We start from the raw sequence: 17010 nt of genomic DNA, 5'->3' as shown, positions 1-17010 counted from the left end.
CGTATCATTATAAACTGATCGTTCCTGCAAGACGTGATGAGGAGGCTATCGAATTATCACTACTATAAGCGGGGTGGCAGTCCTAACAAATAAGGGCAACCTGTTTTTCGTCTCCTGTCCGAACTGTTTCGAACTTATTGAACAATCTTTAAAACGTATGGAGGGGTCATCACGCAGATAACATTGTTATTTGGAAGCAGCCACACTTTCCAAATGTAAGTATCAACAGGCATTCAACTTGCCATGAATTACATTTTGACAAGTATCGCAGTCTCTTAAGCCTCTTATTTTTGGAAGAAAGAAGACGTAACCTCCCTCCTACGACACTTGGACATCCTCGTAAAGCACTAGGCTTGAGCCCTATCCTGTCATAAATGATCAGAACCGCCAGAGCACGGAATTGCAGAGAAGCGCAAACTTCGTGCAGTCTGCAACATTATACGGAAAGTGTAGTCACCACCAAGCAAGAAAAAAAAAGGGGGTGCCTTAAAGCACTACACTCATCTTTACGATTCGAAGCACAACCTAACCGCATAATCAGTGGGACGTTCCTTTTCCTTACCGTAACCGGGCGAGTCTCTCCGTCGAGTTGCTCGACAGCGGCTGAGGAGAAGGCGTCCGCAATGCCGGTGACAACATCATCGGAGCCGACTGTTGAGAACGCTCGTCCGCCCGTGTCTCGCGCCGCTTTCTCGAGCGAAGCTTGCGCGTCCATCGTAACGGCTAACGTGTGCAGCGTCACCTTTTTCTGCAACAGCCGCGGCAGCACTTGGCTCAGGAAGGGTGGCTCGTTCTCCTCGCCATCAGTGATGAGTAGCACAGCACTGCCCTCGGCACCGCCGGTCTCCAGCACCTGCTCACAGCACCAGGTCAAGATTTAGTGCTCATCAAACAGCACAATTCATTAAAGTGCAGAACAATAAACAATGTATTTAGTTCGTACACTGTTTTCACAATGCTGTCGTTTACCAGAGAACACGTGTCAAGTGTATCGGCATAATTTAGCAGATGGGATTCGTAACCTGTCTGTGAGGTGAATCAGTCCGTCCATTTAGGACAACACTAGGAAGTCAAATCAATATTGGTGACTCCGAACACTTGACCCGCAAAGATTATACCACCTTTTGATGCGGGTATGTGCGCACTACGTGCAGTTTTATTACACGCTTCGTTATCTTTCTTTTCCTACCTTAAGAGCAGCGATGATCCCAGCTCCCATGGAGGTTCTCCCACCGACAGAAACAGGCAGCGCGGTCTCCTTCAACCTCCTCCGCACGGTCTCGTTAAGCTTCGTCAGGGGCTCAAGAATCCGCGCCCTCTGGCTGAAGACTACCATCGACAGTTCCAGAGAGTGATCGGGAGCACCGTCCTCCAGGAATCGGCATACGGATCGCCTCAGTTGTGCCAAGCGGTCACCCTGCTGTGATGTCAGAAGCAGTAGGCAGCGCAGTGCATGCTGCGTGGCAACTTCAACTGGAAATTATGCAGTGCACGGTAATGATATCGTAGATTCAATTGATGTGAGATTGGCCGACATCTAAGGCACTATTTCACGGATCAAATGCATTTCCTTTGAAGGTCAACAATATCAGCCATCATACATTAACGTCAGCGTCTTCTGTTTGTAGAATAATTAATATCTACACCTGATTTAGTACGATACCACTAAACACTGTTGGTACTCGGCATTTTCGTGTCGGACAGCGTGTCTACTCAGTTTGGACATGCCGCGTGAAATTCGTGGAGAGCGACAACAAAACATTTGACAGACAGATCAGCCGCCAGAGTGCACGGCCTGCTGCCTTCCGTAAAGCAATGGCGAACGCATCGATGCGAGCACCGGGAACGGAGCTGGTTCCAATGCGAGAACAGTTAAGGAAGCGCAAACCACCACGCCGGAAAGCTGTGGCGGAAACGTCAGTGGTTAATTCAAAAATGAGACATCCACCCACTCGTAGCAACTACCACAAAGAAAACCCATACGGGTTCCTCTAAAGAAAACCCGCGCAGTTGAAGAAAAATCCACGCATCTCCACGAAGCGAATCATGACGAGTGGGCGAAGCACTGGGTATCGTTCTTACCGTAAATCACCCGCGACATTGGCCACTCGCGCATGTAAATGAGTGACAACGCGTGTGTACAGTATATACAATGTTTTATTTGACATAACTCGTATGTCGTGTTGAGTTCTGGAATCCGTTTTCCCTTCATTATCATTGTGTTGTGGTCCATGAAATGTAGAGCCAATGGTTCTTCGATAGGATCTAGCCTGAAGTTGGCGAAGACAAGGTCTATGCACGTCCCCCTGGTGGTTGTTGGTTGTTTCCAGTCATACGAAATGCATCGTAGAGCGTATCGAGGCGTCATATACTGCACAAGCGAGTCGCTGTCCGTGATGTCTACGTTGAAATGTCCGACAAGTATGGAGGGGTTCTTGTACTTTGTTTCGTATTCGCGCATGGCTAGATCGATGTACTTTTCTACGTTGCCTCGGGAGAGATTAGGGGCCAAGTACACTGTCATGACGATGGTTCCGTCGGATAGTTTATTGCAGCGTGTTCGTCGCTGCGAGATTGGCTCGTTATTGGTGGGTCGAGATCTACTGTGGTCTCTGGCAATTTCGCGTACATCCCAACACCACCCGCCGAACGCTCCGCTTCTTCTGTGCAGACGACGGGGAAGAATGCATTGATATGCGTTCTCTCGTTAAACGTTTCGATAAAGCAAAAGACGTCTGCTTTCGTTAGTATAGACGTCAGACTCTGCAGTTTTGCTAGACGCGCAGCGCCACCTGCCGGTACGAAGAGGTAATAATTGAGTAGAGCAAAGTCCCACTCCTTTGCTAAGTTGGCTAAGCAGCTAGCGAGTGCGAAACAACGATTTAACCTAATTTTGCTTCGTATTGCGAATGTTTTGCGCATTTAACACTCAGAAAGAGAGCTATGAATTTATCCGCTAGTCGGACGCGTCGCCGAACTGTCATAGAGCCATAAAGTTGTGGTTGGCTCACTTGTCAGAACGATGGCGAGCACGACGGCAACCGCGAGTCCGCGACAGCGCCGCGGGCTACGAAGAAACCCCGCAATATACGCTACAGTTGCGTTGTAAATTACCGTGATCGTGAAGGACTGAATAACAACGTTCAGTTTACCGATTTCCATCGCGCTCGTATGAAGGAGAAAGGCGAGAGCGCTGGATACGGGCCGTTCAACGTGTTGGGTAAGCGAACTACTCGCATCCTCCACAACATAGCTGCTCACATGAGAAAGTGTGATAATGTTGTTCTGCTGTAATTTGGTTGCGTAGCCCTGACGGAGGACTATGGCAACTCAGACTGTCCGGAGTAAAAGTGGTTTGTTTATTGCACGATGCGCACTCTGTGTGTTCGGAGATACGACGCTCTCAGACCGACCCCTGAAATTCTCTTTCAAGACCCCCGCTTCACGAGGTCTCCTTTAGGTCTTTTACGGCTGTCTCGAGCTAGAGTCGCGTTCCCACGCACTAAGAAGCTCAGCAGTCTATGACCGTGGCGCGCTCCGTGTAACATGGAGTGAGCAAGCAGCTAGAGGAAGGCTCTGGGCACGCACGATAAACATCATAACTCACGCAGCATCGCGAACGTACTTTCTGAAGGCTCAACGTTCCAGTTTTAACTAGGAAATGCTAACACGTGTTCAAACGAATATATCTCCAAACATAGCTCGCGACTAACTTTTAGGTTTGTTTGGCCTTCGGTTGTACCCCGCGAAAGCGGAGACGCACGTATCTCCATTTGCAGTAAATACAAACTGAAGACAATCGTGAAGAGAACAGTCGAAGATGCGCGATGACACGCTCGAACGCACAGGAAGCGAGTGCTGAAGCGAGAACGCAACTGAAAAGGCGAAGGTCGCCAGGGCCATTCGCCCCTGATAAAGCGAGCATTGTACCACTGACCCTAAGCTACAAAGCTAACTGAATTAATCATGTATGTACTTCATCGCTTTCACATTATGTACGTACCCAAATTTGACACATTTAGGCGCTAGAGAACAGACGTCGGAGTGCTAACCTCGAACTCGATGTCGTACGATGCTCGCTGTATTTGCGAGTTGCAGCGCGCCGAAATAACACCTGCAACTTCTTTGACATTGTACACGTACTTCGCTCTGCTGAGCTTCCTCCCTTTCCGAAGCGTGGATAGGCGAAAGAAGCTTTGGAGGTCCTTGATTTTTAGGAAACCTTTTCTATACAGAATCGAAAGAAGGGGGTCCATTGTGGCCTATGCACGTTCGCTTGCGGACAGCTCTCTGTGCACCACTGAGTTTGCGCCAAGGCTGCGATGGGGGCGCTGGTGGCAGGTTTTTCCGCAGCGTCGCCTGGTCAGACTGAAGTCTATGGGATCTCGTTCGACGTCTTTTGCGTGGGCATTGACGGAGCGTGCCGCGGAGAGAAGAGAAGCGGGGGTCGGGAAGTGAGCTAGGAGATGGCGAGGAGGAGACCGCATGCGCATGCGTCGCCCTCCTCCGCCCTCCTGGTTGCTATTTCTACGGCGCGACCAACGTTGGCCGTGAGCACGGACAACGTGGACGGACGGACAAGCTTAGGACAAGCTTAGTCCAGGACGAATTTTAGGTGCTTCGCCCCTAAAATTCGTCCTGGACCGGGACTCGAACCCGGGAGCACCGCCTTTCCGAGAGTCCCGGACCAGGACGAATCAGGAGGAACCGCAGCCGTAGCCTAGTGGTAGAGCGCCCGCCTCGGCTGCGGGAGGTTGTGGGTTCGATTCCCACCGCGGCAGGGCACCCACTGGTTCAAATCGGCACAAGCGTATCTCGGCTTGGTGTTCGGCTTCCTTCAGGGTTGATACGCTTGGGAAGGGAGTCTGCGCCCTGAATTCCCGTCGAAACCCTCGTGACTCAAACCTGGGACCACCGCCTTTCCGGGAGTCCCGGACCAGGACGAATTTTTCTTCAACTGTGCGACTTTTCTTTCGAGGAACCCGTATGAGTTTTCTTTTCGGCAGTTGCTAGGAATGCGTGGATTTTTCATTTAATTACTTCTCTCCACCTAGCGGGTTTCCGCTGAACTATTACGTCCAACGTCAGTGGTGGTCACGACGGGGCTGCCTCTGACGTACCGGCCACGGAAGAAAACAAAGCGAAGGGTGACGATAATACAGGAGGGGAGGGCGTAGCGGCCCCATGTGTAGCTGTCTGCGACGAGGACCAGGTAAAGCGTCGCGTTGTCTTTGTTAGGGATTCTATCATGCGTAAAGTAGAACCGGCGATAACAGGGAGGGTAGGTGCAGGCGAACGAGTCCAGGTTAGAGCGCTTCCGAGAAAACCAATTAGAGAGGTGATAGCTTTCATTACAGAAGGGAGACGTTAAAGAATGAATTATAGACCCATTAGCTTGCTTTCAGTATTGTAGAAAATATCCACCAAGATAATTTCCAATTGAATCAGGGCAACTCTTCAGTCAACCAAGAGAACAGGCTAGCTTCAGGAAGAGATATTCTACGATGGATCATATCCATGTCATCACTCAGGTAATCGAAAAATCTGCGGAGTACAATCAACCTCTCCATATGGCTTTCGTATATAACTTAATTATTTTTGATCAAATTTGATTCAGGCATTTGATTCACTAGAGATACCAGCACTCACAGAGGCATTGCGTAATCAAGGAGTACAGGAGGCATACGGGAATAGCTTGGCAAACATCTACAAGAACTCCACAGCTACCTTGGTTCTCCACAAGAAACGTCGAAGGTTCTGACCCCTATCAAGAAAGGGGTCAGGCAAGCAGACACAATCTATCCAATGCTATTCACTGCATGCTTAGAAGAAGTATTCAAGCTCTTAGACTGGGAAGGCTTAGGAGCGAGGATCAATGGCGAATATCTTAGCAATCTTTGGTTTGCTGATGGCATTGTCCTATTCAGCAACAATCTGGACGAATTACAACAAATGATTGAGGACCTTAACCGAGAAATGGTAAGAGTGGCGTTGAAGATTAACATGCAGAAGACTAAGATAATGTTATTGATGATGTGGATAGTGGCGTGTGGCGCTGACTACAAGAAGAAAAGTTCTGATGGTGATTGCGAAGGAAGAAAGACGCCACGGACAAGGAAGCGGCATGAGAGGACAAGAGCGCGCAGAGCGTGAGAGCGAGCGGCGGCCTCGAAGGTCAGCTCGCTGAACAGCGGTTCAGACTCGGGTATCGGCGACCGGGTGCCCTGCAACCGTGCGGACTTGGTCGGAGATCCCGCTCGTGGCTAGGCTCTCCTGCGCACCAGCGGCCTGCTGTTATAGCGGACAGGTGCAGCGCTTCATGCTAGGGACTGCCTGAGCTACCTGCCTGCTGAGCGAGCCCGATGACTGGTGACCGGGTGTCCTGCTACTGTGCGGACCTGGTCGCAGATCCCGCTCGTGGCTCTGATCTCCTGTGTACCAGCGGCCTGCTGTCATAGCGGCCTGGTGCAGTGCTTCCTGCTGGCCACCGGAGTGCCTGAGCTACCTGTCCGCCAACCGAGCCCGCCGTTCTAGTGGCCGAGGCGTTAAAGGCCAGGCGTTACTGGCCAGCTACAGCAGTGGCCTGGTGTTCTACCGGCCTGTTGTTCCCCTGCTTCCATGTCGCGACAAGGTGCGACGTGGTGGTGACGGCGTAGGACGTGGCCGTCGCAACATCACACCAGCTGAGCTGGTGCCCGACAGCAGCTACGTAGCCACAACGACTACCGTCACGGGCACCGCAACGACGATGCACACGGGCGAGTGGTGACGCATGAGTGCTAGGCACATCCTTATATAAGGACAAACGACTTCGCGAACTCTAGTCCGTGTGTATGTAAAGCGTCTGTATCGTGTTAGCGTGTCTGTATGACGTCTCTGTTTCGTGTAACAAGCTTCTGCCTGCCGTTTCATTATTAAAGGATCCTGCGCCCAAAGGAAACAGCGAGTTTGTTTTCCATCACAATCTGGCAAGCCTGCCAGGATCCTGGCAGGCTCGCCAGATGTCATCTGAAACCCCGATGTCATCGGCAACCTTCGGTGTGCAGATGACATTGTCCTATTCAGCAACAATGGGGACGAATTACAACAAATGACTGAGGACCTACAAATGACTGAGGACTGAGGTAATAGTGGGGTTGACGATTAATATGCAGAAGAAAAAGATAATGTTCAATAGCCTGGCCAGGGAACAAGAATTGAGGATCGCCAGTCAGCCTCTAGAGTCTGTAAAGAAGTACGTTTATCTAGGTTAATTACTCACAGGGTGCCCTATTTATGAGAAGCAAATTTACAGAAGAATAAAATTGGGTTGGAAACCATACGCCAGGCATCGCCAAATCCTCACAGGGAGCTTACCACTGTCACTGAATAGAAAAGTGTCCAATTATTGCATTGTGCGGTGCTAACATAGCGGGCAGAAACTTGGAGGTTAACAAAGAATCTCGAGGAGAAGTTGAGGACCACACAAACAGCGATGGAACGAAAAATGTTAGGCCTAACGTTAAGAGACAGGAAGAGAGAGGCGTGTATCAGAAAGCAAATGGGGATAGTCGATATTCTAGTTCACATTAGGAGGAAAAAATGGAGCTGGGCCGGCGTTGTAATGCGTAGGATGGATAACCGATGGACCATTAGATTTACAGAATGGATACCACGAGAATCGAAGCGCAGTCGAGGACGGCAGAAAACTAGTTGGGGTTATCAAGTTATGAAATTTGCAGGCGCAATTTGGAGTCAGCTAGCGCAATACAGAGGGGTAATTGGAGATAGCGGGAAGAGGCCTTCGGCCTGCAGTGGACATAAATATAGGCTGATGATGATGATGATTATGAAGCCCTACCAAGACATCCCCAGCATTTCCGGAATTTATTGATTATTGTTCAATTATCGATGAGCTATTGCTTGGCTATCGATAGGCTATCGATAGCTGACTACGCTTAAGTAGTCGCAACTAGAGCACTGCACGGGCTCGGGCTTACCCGAAAGCCCGGGCCCGGCCCGGCCCGGCCCGTGGGCCGGGCCGGGTCAGGTAGAACCGTTTTTTCACGGGCTCGGGCCGGGCTCGGGCACGGCGTGTGCTTTTTGACCCGGGCCCGGGCCGGGCTCGGACTTTCTGGTGGTGTGCATGTAACGTGCAGCGAGTTATTCTCGGGCGTCTTAACTCTGAAAAACATTATTTTCGGTCTCGGGCCGGGTTTGGGCCGGTATCGAGTCGGGCTCGGGCCGGGCTCGGGCCTAAGGTAAAGGGGTGGGGGGCCTGGCCGGGCGGGTAACGTAGATTATTTCCGGGCCCGGGCCGGGCCCGGGTCTCGCCATAAAGGTTTGATCGGGCTCGGGCGGGCCGCCCAACGTAAAAACGGGCCCGGGCCGGGCCCGGGCTGAAAAAAAACGGCCCGTGCAGTACTCTAGTCGCAACCATGCTTAGCTAGACTTAGCCAGGCTCAGCTTCGCTAGTTCACAGGGGTATGTGCGATTGCGCTTGGACCCATTCTGCACAACCACCAGGATCGGTCCACATTTTCTGTTCACATGTTACGGACTAACGCTCGCCTTAAACAGCTCCGCTGTAAAAAGCACCATGACAGTTTACTAGAATGAGAAGAAAGAAATTATACGGGAAAATCTGTACGATAACACAAAGGGCAGTGCCTTGCTATTTGAGGCTCGAGCCAGATGGCTAAGGACCAAAACATACCGGAGCAAATATTCGGAACTAGATGAGGCATAAGTATGCTGCAGCAACAATCCGGAGACGGCTCAGCACATCCTAATGGAATGTGAAGGGATTCACCCAGCGAAAACAGTAGGTAACGTGCACGTTCCAGAAGTGCTTGGGTTTATAGTGGACGGAAGCATCAACCGGTCAGCAGTCGAGATAAGCAAGAGATGTTTAGAGTATTGGTGGAAAAAAAGCAGGGAAGAAATTGATATGAGCTGATTTGATCTCTTACATTTCTAGGTTGTGGTACAAGGTAGACATTGAGAAAAGAATGATTAATGAAATGTATACAGAAATGCGAGATAAAACATGTATAGCATATCTGAATAAATCATGCAGGCTAGGTGGCTATTTTTCAGCGCCCCGCTCCCCGCTTTAAAGGGAATGCCATTAAGACATCATCATTATAATATTATTGCTTTTATTATTACTGCTGCACGGAGTAGTCATTTTTAGGCCTTGGAGAAGCAGCCGCAAGCGCGAGTCAACAGCCAGTGGTAGCCATTTGGCTACCACTGTAAATTCACTGGCACAGCCGAATTATTGCAAGTCAGGTGGACCATTCATATTGTTAAGCCATTCCCGTATATTGTAGAAGGCGCCAGCAAGGGGATGAAGACCACGATCGGAGAAGGGCTCGTGTGGTTGTTGTCCCGCCATCTCGGCTTCTCTCTGTATATATTACGTTTTGTTTTGCCAACTATAATCCCCGTCACAATATGATCACTAGCAAACACAGCTGACAATCCGATAATTTGGCCATATTCTGTTCGGACTCATTGGAACAAAATGTGGCAACACGTGTTCACATAAGCCTACATGATAGCCTGTCGATAATCTCCATCACTTGTGTGCATGAAATACGTGGCGGAAATTTTTTGCGAAGTTCATTTTGCACCAGCAGGAATGGATGACGTTACTGCCGTTCTTGCTGTTACTCCCTCCTGCAGCTCTAATTTGGCGACACTGTGTTCGCAGAGAGGAGGAGGAGGAGGAGCAGGGGTGTTGCTTGCTGCAGGCGGACCTAGACTTGCAAAAGTTGCCGGCAATTGCTCCGCCTGATTGTCCCCTGTCAAATGCGGTACGGTCTGAAACATTTCGCCTTCCAGCTAACAATAAGTGTCAGATATTCCCAGACCATAACGATACTCCCTAATGCCAAATTTGAGCGCAGCTCTATACGTGTTTTCATTTCGCGATATATTGGCTGGCGAGGACAATGTGTATCGTGCGCCACGTTGCAAACGAAGCGGCGCGACTGTCTCGCTAATCTGGAATCGCGAAAGCCAGCCCGTGGGTGACGCGTGGGCGCCATTCACAGCAGCCGCCGCCGACAGACCTACCAGACGCAGCAGGTTACTCGGGCGCCATCTCGTAGCCATCGCCGCTGCACAATGCTTTTCTTCTAACGCCTTTGCCATACTCGATCTACTCTGCTTTGCACCTCATGGTTCCGCTGTACCCTCCTCTCCGCTTTCTTCCTTGCGTCTTTCATGCCCCGCTGTGCTTCGCATTCGCTTTCATCTTTCGCTGCGCTCATTCTCTCGGTTACGCCGCCGACGCTCACTGCAGGAACGGCCGCTGAATGCACTGTTAACATGGAGCCCAATACGTCGCGCGTTTTCCAAACCTCGACGATTCACACGGCTCACCAATGACTTTCAAACCTTGTATCACGCACGAACTTCAGGAGGAGCCGAAGCACCTCTTTCCTAAATATCCAATATTCTCGCGGGAACAAACTATCACTTGCATTTTAGTGTGGTGCTGTCTTGCGCTTCAGTTCATCTATTACGTTCTGCTTCCAGTTCAGGACACTTTAGTAAGTAATGTTTAATTTCACCAAGAGTTTGACAATGCACACAGGTCGGTGATGGTCCCAGTCTTGTCTTGCTCTACCAAGCTGGAATTTGCGCTGACCCTGTACGGATGCGATATACCATGTATGCGTAAACCACGTACGGACGCTGACCCTGTATGGACGCATCAGTTTGGTGCCTTTATCACATAAGGCTGATGTGGTGGAGACCCCAACCAGCGGAAGTGGCTTAAGATCGCTTTCTTTGTGTCCCTTTTTGCATCCCGGGTAGCCGGCTTCATTGGCTTGAAATAAAACGCTTTGCGCGCTAACTGTCATCGGCCTCGTTGCCTTCGACGCCGATATGGGAAAGTACCCACTGGTACACCATGGTAAAGCCGACGTCTTCTAAGTCTTTAACAGCGTGTTATACACGCTGAACGCACTTGTCAAGGGTAACGCGATTTATCAGGAGAAATCCAATATTGAACCCATTAGCATTCTTAGGGTACTTAATGCAATTTAAGGAGTCTACCAGTTATCTATGTATCTAACCATTTTCTCGCCAACTCGTGTCACTGGTAGTTCGCGGTCTAATGGTTAGAGCGTCGGGCGGCATTGCTGAAAGACCCGCGTGAAAAATCAATCGTCGGCCTGCCTAGGTGTGCGACATTGAGTATGTGCCGGTCATCAGTTAACGCGTTTACGCAAAATTGTTTTACTGCGCAAGGGTCGCACTTCAATGAACCCCATTAACCCCAACTTGAGCCACTAGGTACGTGAAAGTAGGTATGTGCAAAAGTTCAGTTAATTTCTTTGATGTCAATTTGGGTCAATGAGCATGGCCAATTGGGCATGTTCCACTCTACAATAAACGTGTTTCCCGCGAACTTGGTTCACTGGATATGTGCCACTCTTTATTGACAAAAAAAATCAGAGCCCTTCCAACAGGGAAGCCAGCAGAGCTGTGACTATAGTGGGTCTGCTGTAGTGAATATTGCCCCCACAATAAGAATGGGCGTATCGGCGTTGGGCATCACCCTGTCGAACATGTCTATCATACACGTTCCGGTTGAGAAACTCGCGCTGAAACCTGGCCGTCGCGCCTGGGAAGTAGCCAGCATCAGGCTACTTGTCTGCGGGAACAGGGTTCTAACCATCGGACCAACTTGGGTTACTGTGTACGTGGTACTCTTCAATGACAAAAACATCGTTTAAATTTCATGTGGTGCTGGGCGAACTCCAACCCGCGACATATACAGGTTGTTGTTTTAAGACCATATGGAACTTTTAGAATTGCCTGAGGCAGATAGACACATTGTAGTTATTGCACTTGATTACTCGAAGCATCAGATCATTACTCGCACGAAAAATCGAGATGAATAATCGAATACTTAACCTAAAGATCACCGAACGTTTTAATTATTTACTTTAAGGCACGTATTGCAATTGACTAATTACCACAAATGAGATTGAAGCCCATACCTTCTTGGAACGAATTATAGCGATGGCATGTGTTTTGCGATATACGCCATGAAACTTGGGGTGAAAATGCAATGTGTTGCCACTAACTTTTTTTTAGCGAACTGCATTGAAGCATAAAAGTGAACGGAAAGCCCATATATTTCGCCGGACACTTTAGGAATGAATACCTCGGCACTGGTGTCGTCAGTAATAAAACGCAAATGAATAACCGCATTCGCGATTACACTACAACGAATTCCCATGGCCGCCACTGCTATAGTGCTTGGTCAGAAAAAAGAAAACAAATTCGAAACGATTTTTTTGCTGTTTTTACTTTTGTTTTTGTTACAATCACAGAAACTAATAGTGGAAACACGCAGTATGGCGAAAATTTTAAACTAAAAGAAATCCAACACCTAGGTTACACCTTCGCACCGAACACCGTCTCGCGATTCCGCCAAATTTGTTTTAATGTCATGAACAGCAGGCAAGATTTTAAGTTTTTTTGATAGCCTTATGCGAACTTTTTCTAGTGAGCTTTAGGCAACAAAATAGAAGTGTCTTATAGATTATCAGAAATGCAAAAAGCAAAGCCGGGCATTAGGTTAGTACCAACGCCTGTCATATGCGTTGTGTTCGTGGTTATTGTCTTATTGTGAGCGTACTTACTTCTTGGTACTTACTGCCATGCTTGCAGAAACGTCCATAACTAGGACCAGACGTCCGGGTCGGGAACCCGAGCGCACCACTTTAAAGTTTGTTGGCTGCAAAGGTGAAGGTCCGCTCAACCTGTGCACGAAGAAGACACGGAGGTTGCGATCTGTACAGACGCCGCATATTCTAGCTGACAACTTTCGCCTGGCAAAAAGAAACACCTTGGCAAGAGGTCCTCAAGCGTGTGTCACCTTTATCCTGAATCAGCAGTAGTAGAGGATAGCAATGCACGATAATTGGCCAAACATCTATCTGCGTTGTACGTATTCTAGTGGAAAAGGGCACTAGAGGACTACAAGGGTGCCCTGTGCACAAATACATTGGGAGAAACGGTCAAAAAAAAAACTTTATGCAGATCTAACGGACATGCTGGAATCTATATGAAGCGAAACTTTCGTGAATCGGTAAATAAAATGCCATAAATTTTCCCAGTTGTTCCTTCGACTTTGGCGCAAAGGAAACTGGAACGCGCAAGTGGTGATCCTATCCTATCTTTAATTGTGGGTATGTGTCAGCGCATTAAAGTTATAATCCTTAAGACATGGTGGTGATCTCAAAGAGTTAATTTGCATTGTCACAATATGTGCCGCCCACTTCATGACCAATATCCCGTCGGGGTCACGTGCCATTATACGGCCTGCTTGTTGGGCATGTGCAATTGTATGATTAAAATTAAATAATCGGTTTTTACGAGCCAAAACCACGATCTGATTATGAGGCACACCGTAGTGGGGGACTCCAGAATAATTTGGACCACCTGGGATTCTTTAACGTGCACCTAAATGTAAGCACAGGGGCATTGTTGCATTTCGCCCCCATCCAAATGCGGCCACCGTAGCCGGGATTCGATCCCGCGACCTCGTGCTTAGCAGCCCAACACCAAAGCCACTAAGCAATCACGGCGGGTTATAGAAATCATGATCATCATTGCACATTCATGACATCATCAACATGCGCCAATCATCTCAAACAGCTAGCTGGTGACAGGTTATATGAATGAGGGCCCAAAGTATACGGGCTGTCGCTCTGACGAGAGACCTCTCTACCGCTGCTCGGGTTGGCTTATAGGTACGATGTATTGGCTCTAAACATTATACTGGACCTGCTTTACGAGAACCGGCAGACGTACGTCTTTAAAGAGGAGAACCATTTCTTTCGGCTTGTCGAGCGGTTGGCCATGCTATTGGCCTCAGGTTAGCCCGAGGCTAATAGCAAGGCCAACCGCTCCGCCACCTGCTGGTGGTGGAACACTCGGCCTCCAAGCGCAGGACAATTTGCCCGCATCTTGCTGCTGCTGCCTCCGCTACCATGGCAGATTGCGGCACTGTCAGCAGTCCTCCTCCGTTGGCAGTCCTAATTTTTTTCGCCAATCCCCCGCTGTGGGTATTTAGTATGGAAATGGTCATCCTAATTTCATGAAAGCGTGGCGACCATCTGAGGAGTGACAGGTGGTGGCGGCAGGAGAGAAGTAGACAAAAAAATGATACGCACTCTCCAAGCAAATATAACAAATTGAATCAGGTGGTTCTATATATTGACGTGAAGTAAGCTGCCCACTACAGGCACCGATCGTCATAAGTCAGCTGCCCACTACAGGCACAAGATTGCCAGAGAGAAGACGCCGAAGGGCGCAGGTGTGCGCGCGTTTTCTTGAGTGTCGGCCATCATTATAGAAGGCTGTTCTCTTTCGGCAAGTTCGTATTAATTATCTTCGTGACATTTTACTGGTGGAGGTGCTGGGTATATGATACCATTGCCGGAGACGCAGCGTACGCCTGACTCATCCCCAGTGAGTAAGTAGTCCGGGAGAGATTACTCCTGTGCACGTACGCACCAGCCGCCGTCTTTAAGGGCTGCAACCTGAGCACGGTCTGTTGCCCGATCGTATCCGGACGATGAACCTGAGCCCACAGCCTCCTCCTGCTGCGGCTGTTTCGCCGGCGCAGATAATCTTCAATCAGCCACAGACGCCGATTGCATTCCACGGAGATGCTACTGAAGACGTGGAAGATTGGCTAGACCATTTCGAGCGGGTCGCTGAATGCAACGGATGGAACGAAGACCGCAAGATGCGCAACGTGTACTTCGCGCTCCAAGACTCCGCGAGGACGTGGTTCCATAACCATGAAACGACATTGACTTCGTGGCACGAATTTCGACAGCAGCTGGTCGCCACATACTCCAACATGGACAGGAAGGATCGAGCGGAGCTGGCAATACAGGCAAGATTCCAAGCCTCGAACGAGAGCGTCACCACGTATACTGAAGACATGGCTCGGCTGTTCAGACATGCGGATGCCTCAATGGCCGAAGACAAGAAGGTGCGACATTTGATGCGAGGTGTGAAGCAAGAGGTCTTTGCTGGACTTATTGGGAATCCGCCCACAACACTTGCAAACTTCCTTGCTGAAGCGACAGCAATGGAAAGGGCCCTTCGACAGCGTGCCAGACAATACAACCGCAACGTGATGGAACTTTCACACAGCCCCTCTAGCATGACCTCGGAAAACCACCTCGAGGACTTACGCGAATTGATCAGGGCTGTGGTAAGACAAGAGCTCCACAAAATGCAGGTAACCGACGCGCCGACAGCCCGAATTAATGTGGCGGAGATAGTGCGCGACGAGATTAGGCAAGCCGTCCAAGCTCCTGAACGCTACGAGGTACCACAACAGCGGGAGCCAGTCCGAATGACTTATGCGGACGACGTACGACGACCGTCGCTGTACGGCCCCTCAAACGTCATGCGCCCCTCCGAACAGACTGAAGTAGTGTTCAGGCGTCGCAGTTCACCGTCCATCGAGGAGTCGAGGCCCAGAAAAAGCGACGTTTGGCGGGCTCCTGACCTCAGGCCCCTATGTTTTCATTGCGGAGAGGCTGGCCACGTCTACAGGATGTGCCCCTATCGACGAGTGGGCCTCCGCGGGTTCCCTCCAGGTGCACCTCGTCCACGACCTGGTCAGCGCCCGATGGAGATAGAGAACTTCATCGCGAGTCGCGACAGTTCATTCGAGCAGCGAAGGCACGAGCCCTGTTCTGCATCGCCTGCTCGATACCGATCGCCAAGTCCCTCATTTCATCGAGACGCTCGTAGGCGTCGTTCACCCAGCCCTGCAAACCCGGAAAACTGAGTCCAGCGACCTCCGGAGGTGAGGCCGCTGACGCCGAGCGCTTCGAATATCCTCTATCACGACGACAACGACGACAAAGCACCGACGTTCAGTCACACTCCAGTGCCCAAAGGCAAGCAGTAACGTCAGACATACTGGCTACCATAGACGACGAAGAAGTTACCGCTTTAATTGACACTGGTGCGGACAGCTCGATTATGAGCAGAGAGCTTGCGTCAAAGTTAAAGATTTTACGCAGTGGACTGGGTCGCATGTCCGTATACTGCTGGAGGGCATCTATTAATTCCCGTGGGCAGATGCACCGCTCGGGTAAATATTCGTGGATTTACGTACGTCGGGGTCTTCATTATTCTGCCCAGCTGCTCGAGGGACTTGATACTCGGCATGGACTTTCTACAGGTGAATGGAGCCATAATTAACCTGGAAAAATCGAGCGTGACGTTCTCTACGGCAAACGCCATAGCAAGCGACGCTGGCAACGAGAATCCCACCGAAAACGCTTTGCGCATCGTCGAAGACAGCATAACGGTACCGCCAAGAAGCAGCCTACTGACCCTGGTAACGTGCGGCGCATTCGACGGCTATGAGGGCATCGCCGAGGAAAACATTCCGTTAATGCTTGAGCGGAACATGTGCATTGCACGGGGCCTCGTTCAGCTTCAGCACAGACGCTCATTAGTCCTGCTGACAAACTTCAGCAACGAATAACAGCACTTACCGCAAGGCACAGCCGTCGCCTTCCTCCATGAAATTACTGCCTTCACTGATGTCGCCTCGCTAGAAACTGCTTCCCCTAATTCATCGATAGAGGCTAACCTAAGCGATCGCATTCACCCGGGCTTATCGGAACGACAGAAACAGCAGCTACTGGACCTTGTCAACGACTTCTCTGGCTGTTTCTCTACCGAGTCTAAAGTACGGCGCACCTCCGTTACGAAGCATCGCATTCCTACGGACGAGTCAGCACGCCCCGTTCGTCAGCATCCTTACCGCGTTGCGCCTACGGAAAGGAAGGTGACAAAGCGCCAGGTTCAAGAAATGTTAGATGATGACGTGATTCAGCCGTCCATAAGTCCATGGGCGTCACCCGTCGTTTTAGTTAAAAAGAAGGACAACACACTACGCTGCTGCGTTGACTACAGACGACTTAATAGTGTCACTAAACGCGACGTTTATCCTCTGCT

The 17010-nt window shown here is 50.0% G+C and overlaps 1 protein-coding gene across 1 annotated transcript in view; it reads right to left on the bottom strand.

Moving 5' to 3' along the window:
* Positions 1 to 17010, bottom strand: part of LOC119445325 (calcium-activated chloride channel regulator 2-like) — an 82969-nt gene that overhangs the window by 27683 nt on the left and 38276 nt on the right. Inside the window, exons 3-5 of the mRNA XM_037709637.2 lie at positions 12665 to 12770; positions 1190 to 1420; positions 563 to 853 (exon numbers count right to left, since the gene is read on the bottom strand). Of these exons, the coding sequence (XP_037565565.2) occupies positions 563 to 853; positions 1190 to 1420; positions 12665 to 12770 (628 nt within the window). The remainder of the gene's footprint in view (positions 1 to 562; positions 854 to 1189; positions 1421 to 12664; positions 12771 to 17010) is intronic.

This window comes from Dermacentor silvarum, chromosome 3 (genome assembly GCF_013339745.2).
Source record: "Dermacentor silvarum isolate Dsil-2018 chromosome 3, BIME_Dsil_1.4, whole genome shotgun sequence".
NCBI lineage: Eukaryota > Metazoa > Arthropoda > Arachnida > Ixodida > Ixodidae > Dermacentor > Dermacentor silvarum.
The sequence above is the reverse complement of the archived record's forward strand: the minus strand, read 5'-3'. Positions and strand labels throughout refer to the sequence as shown.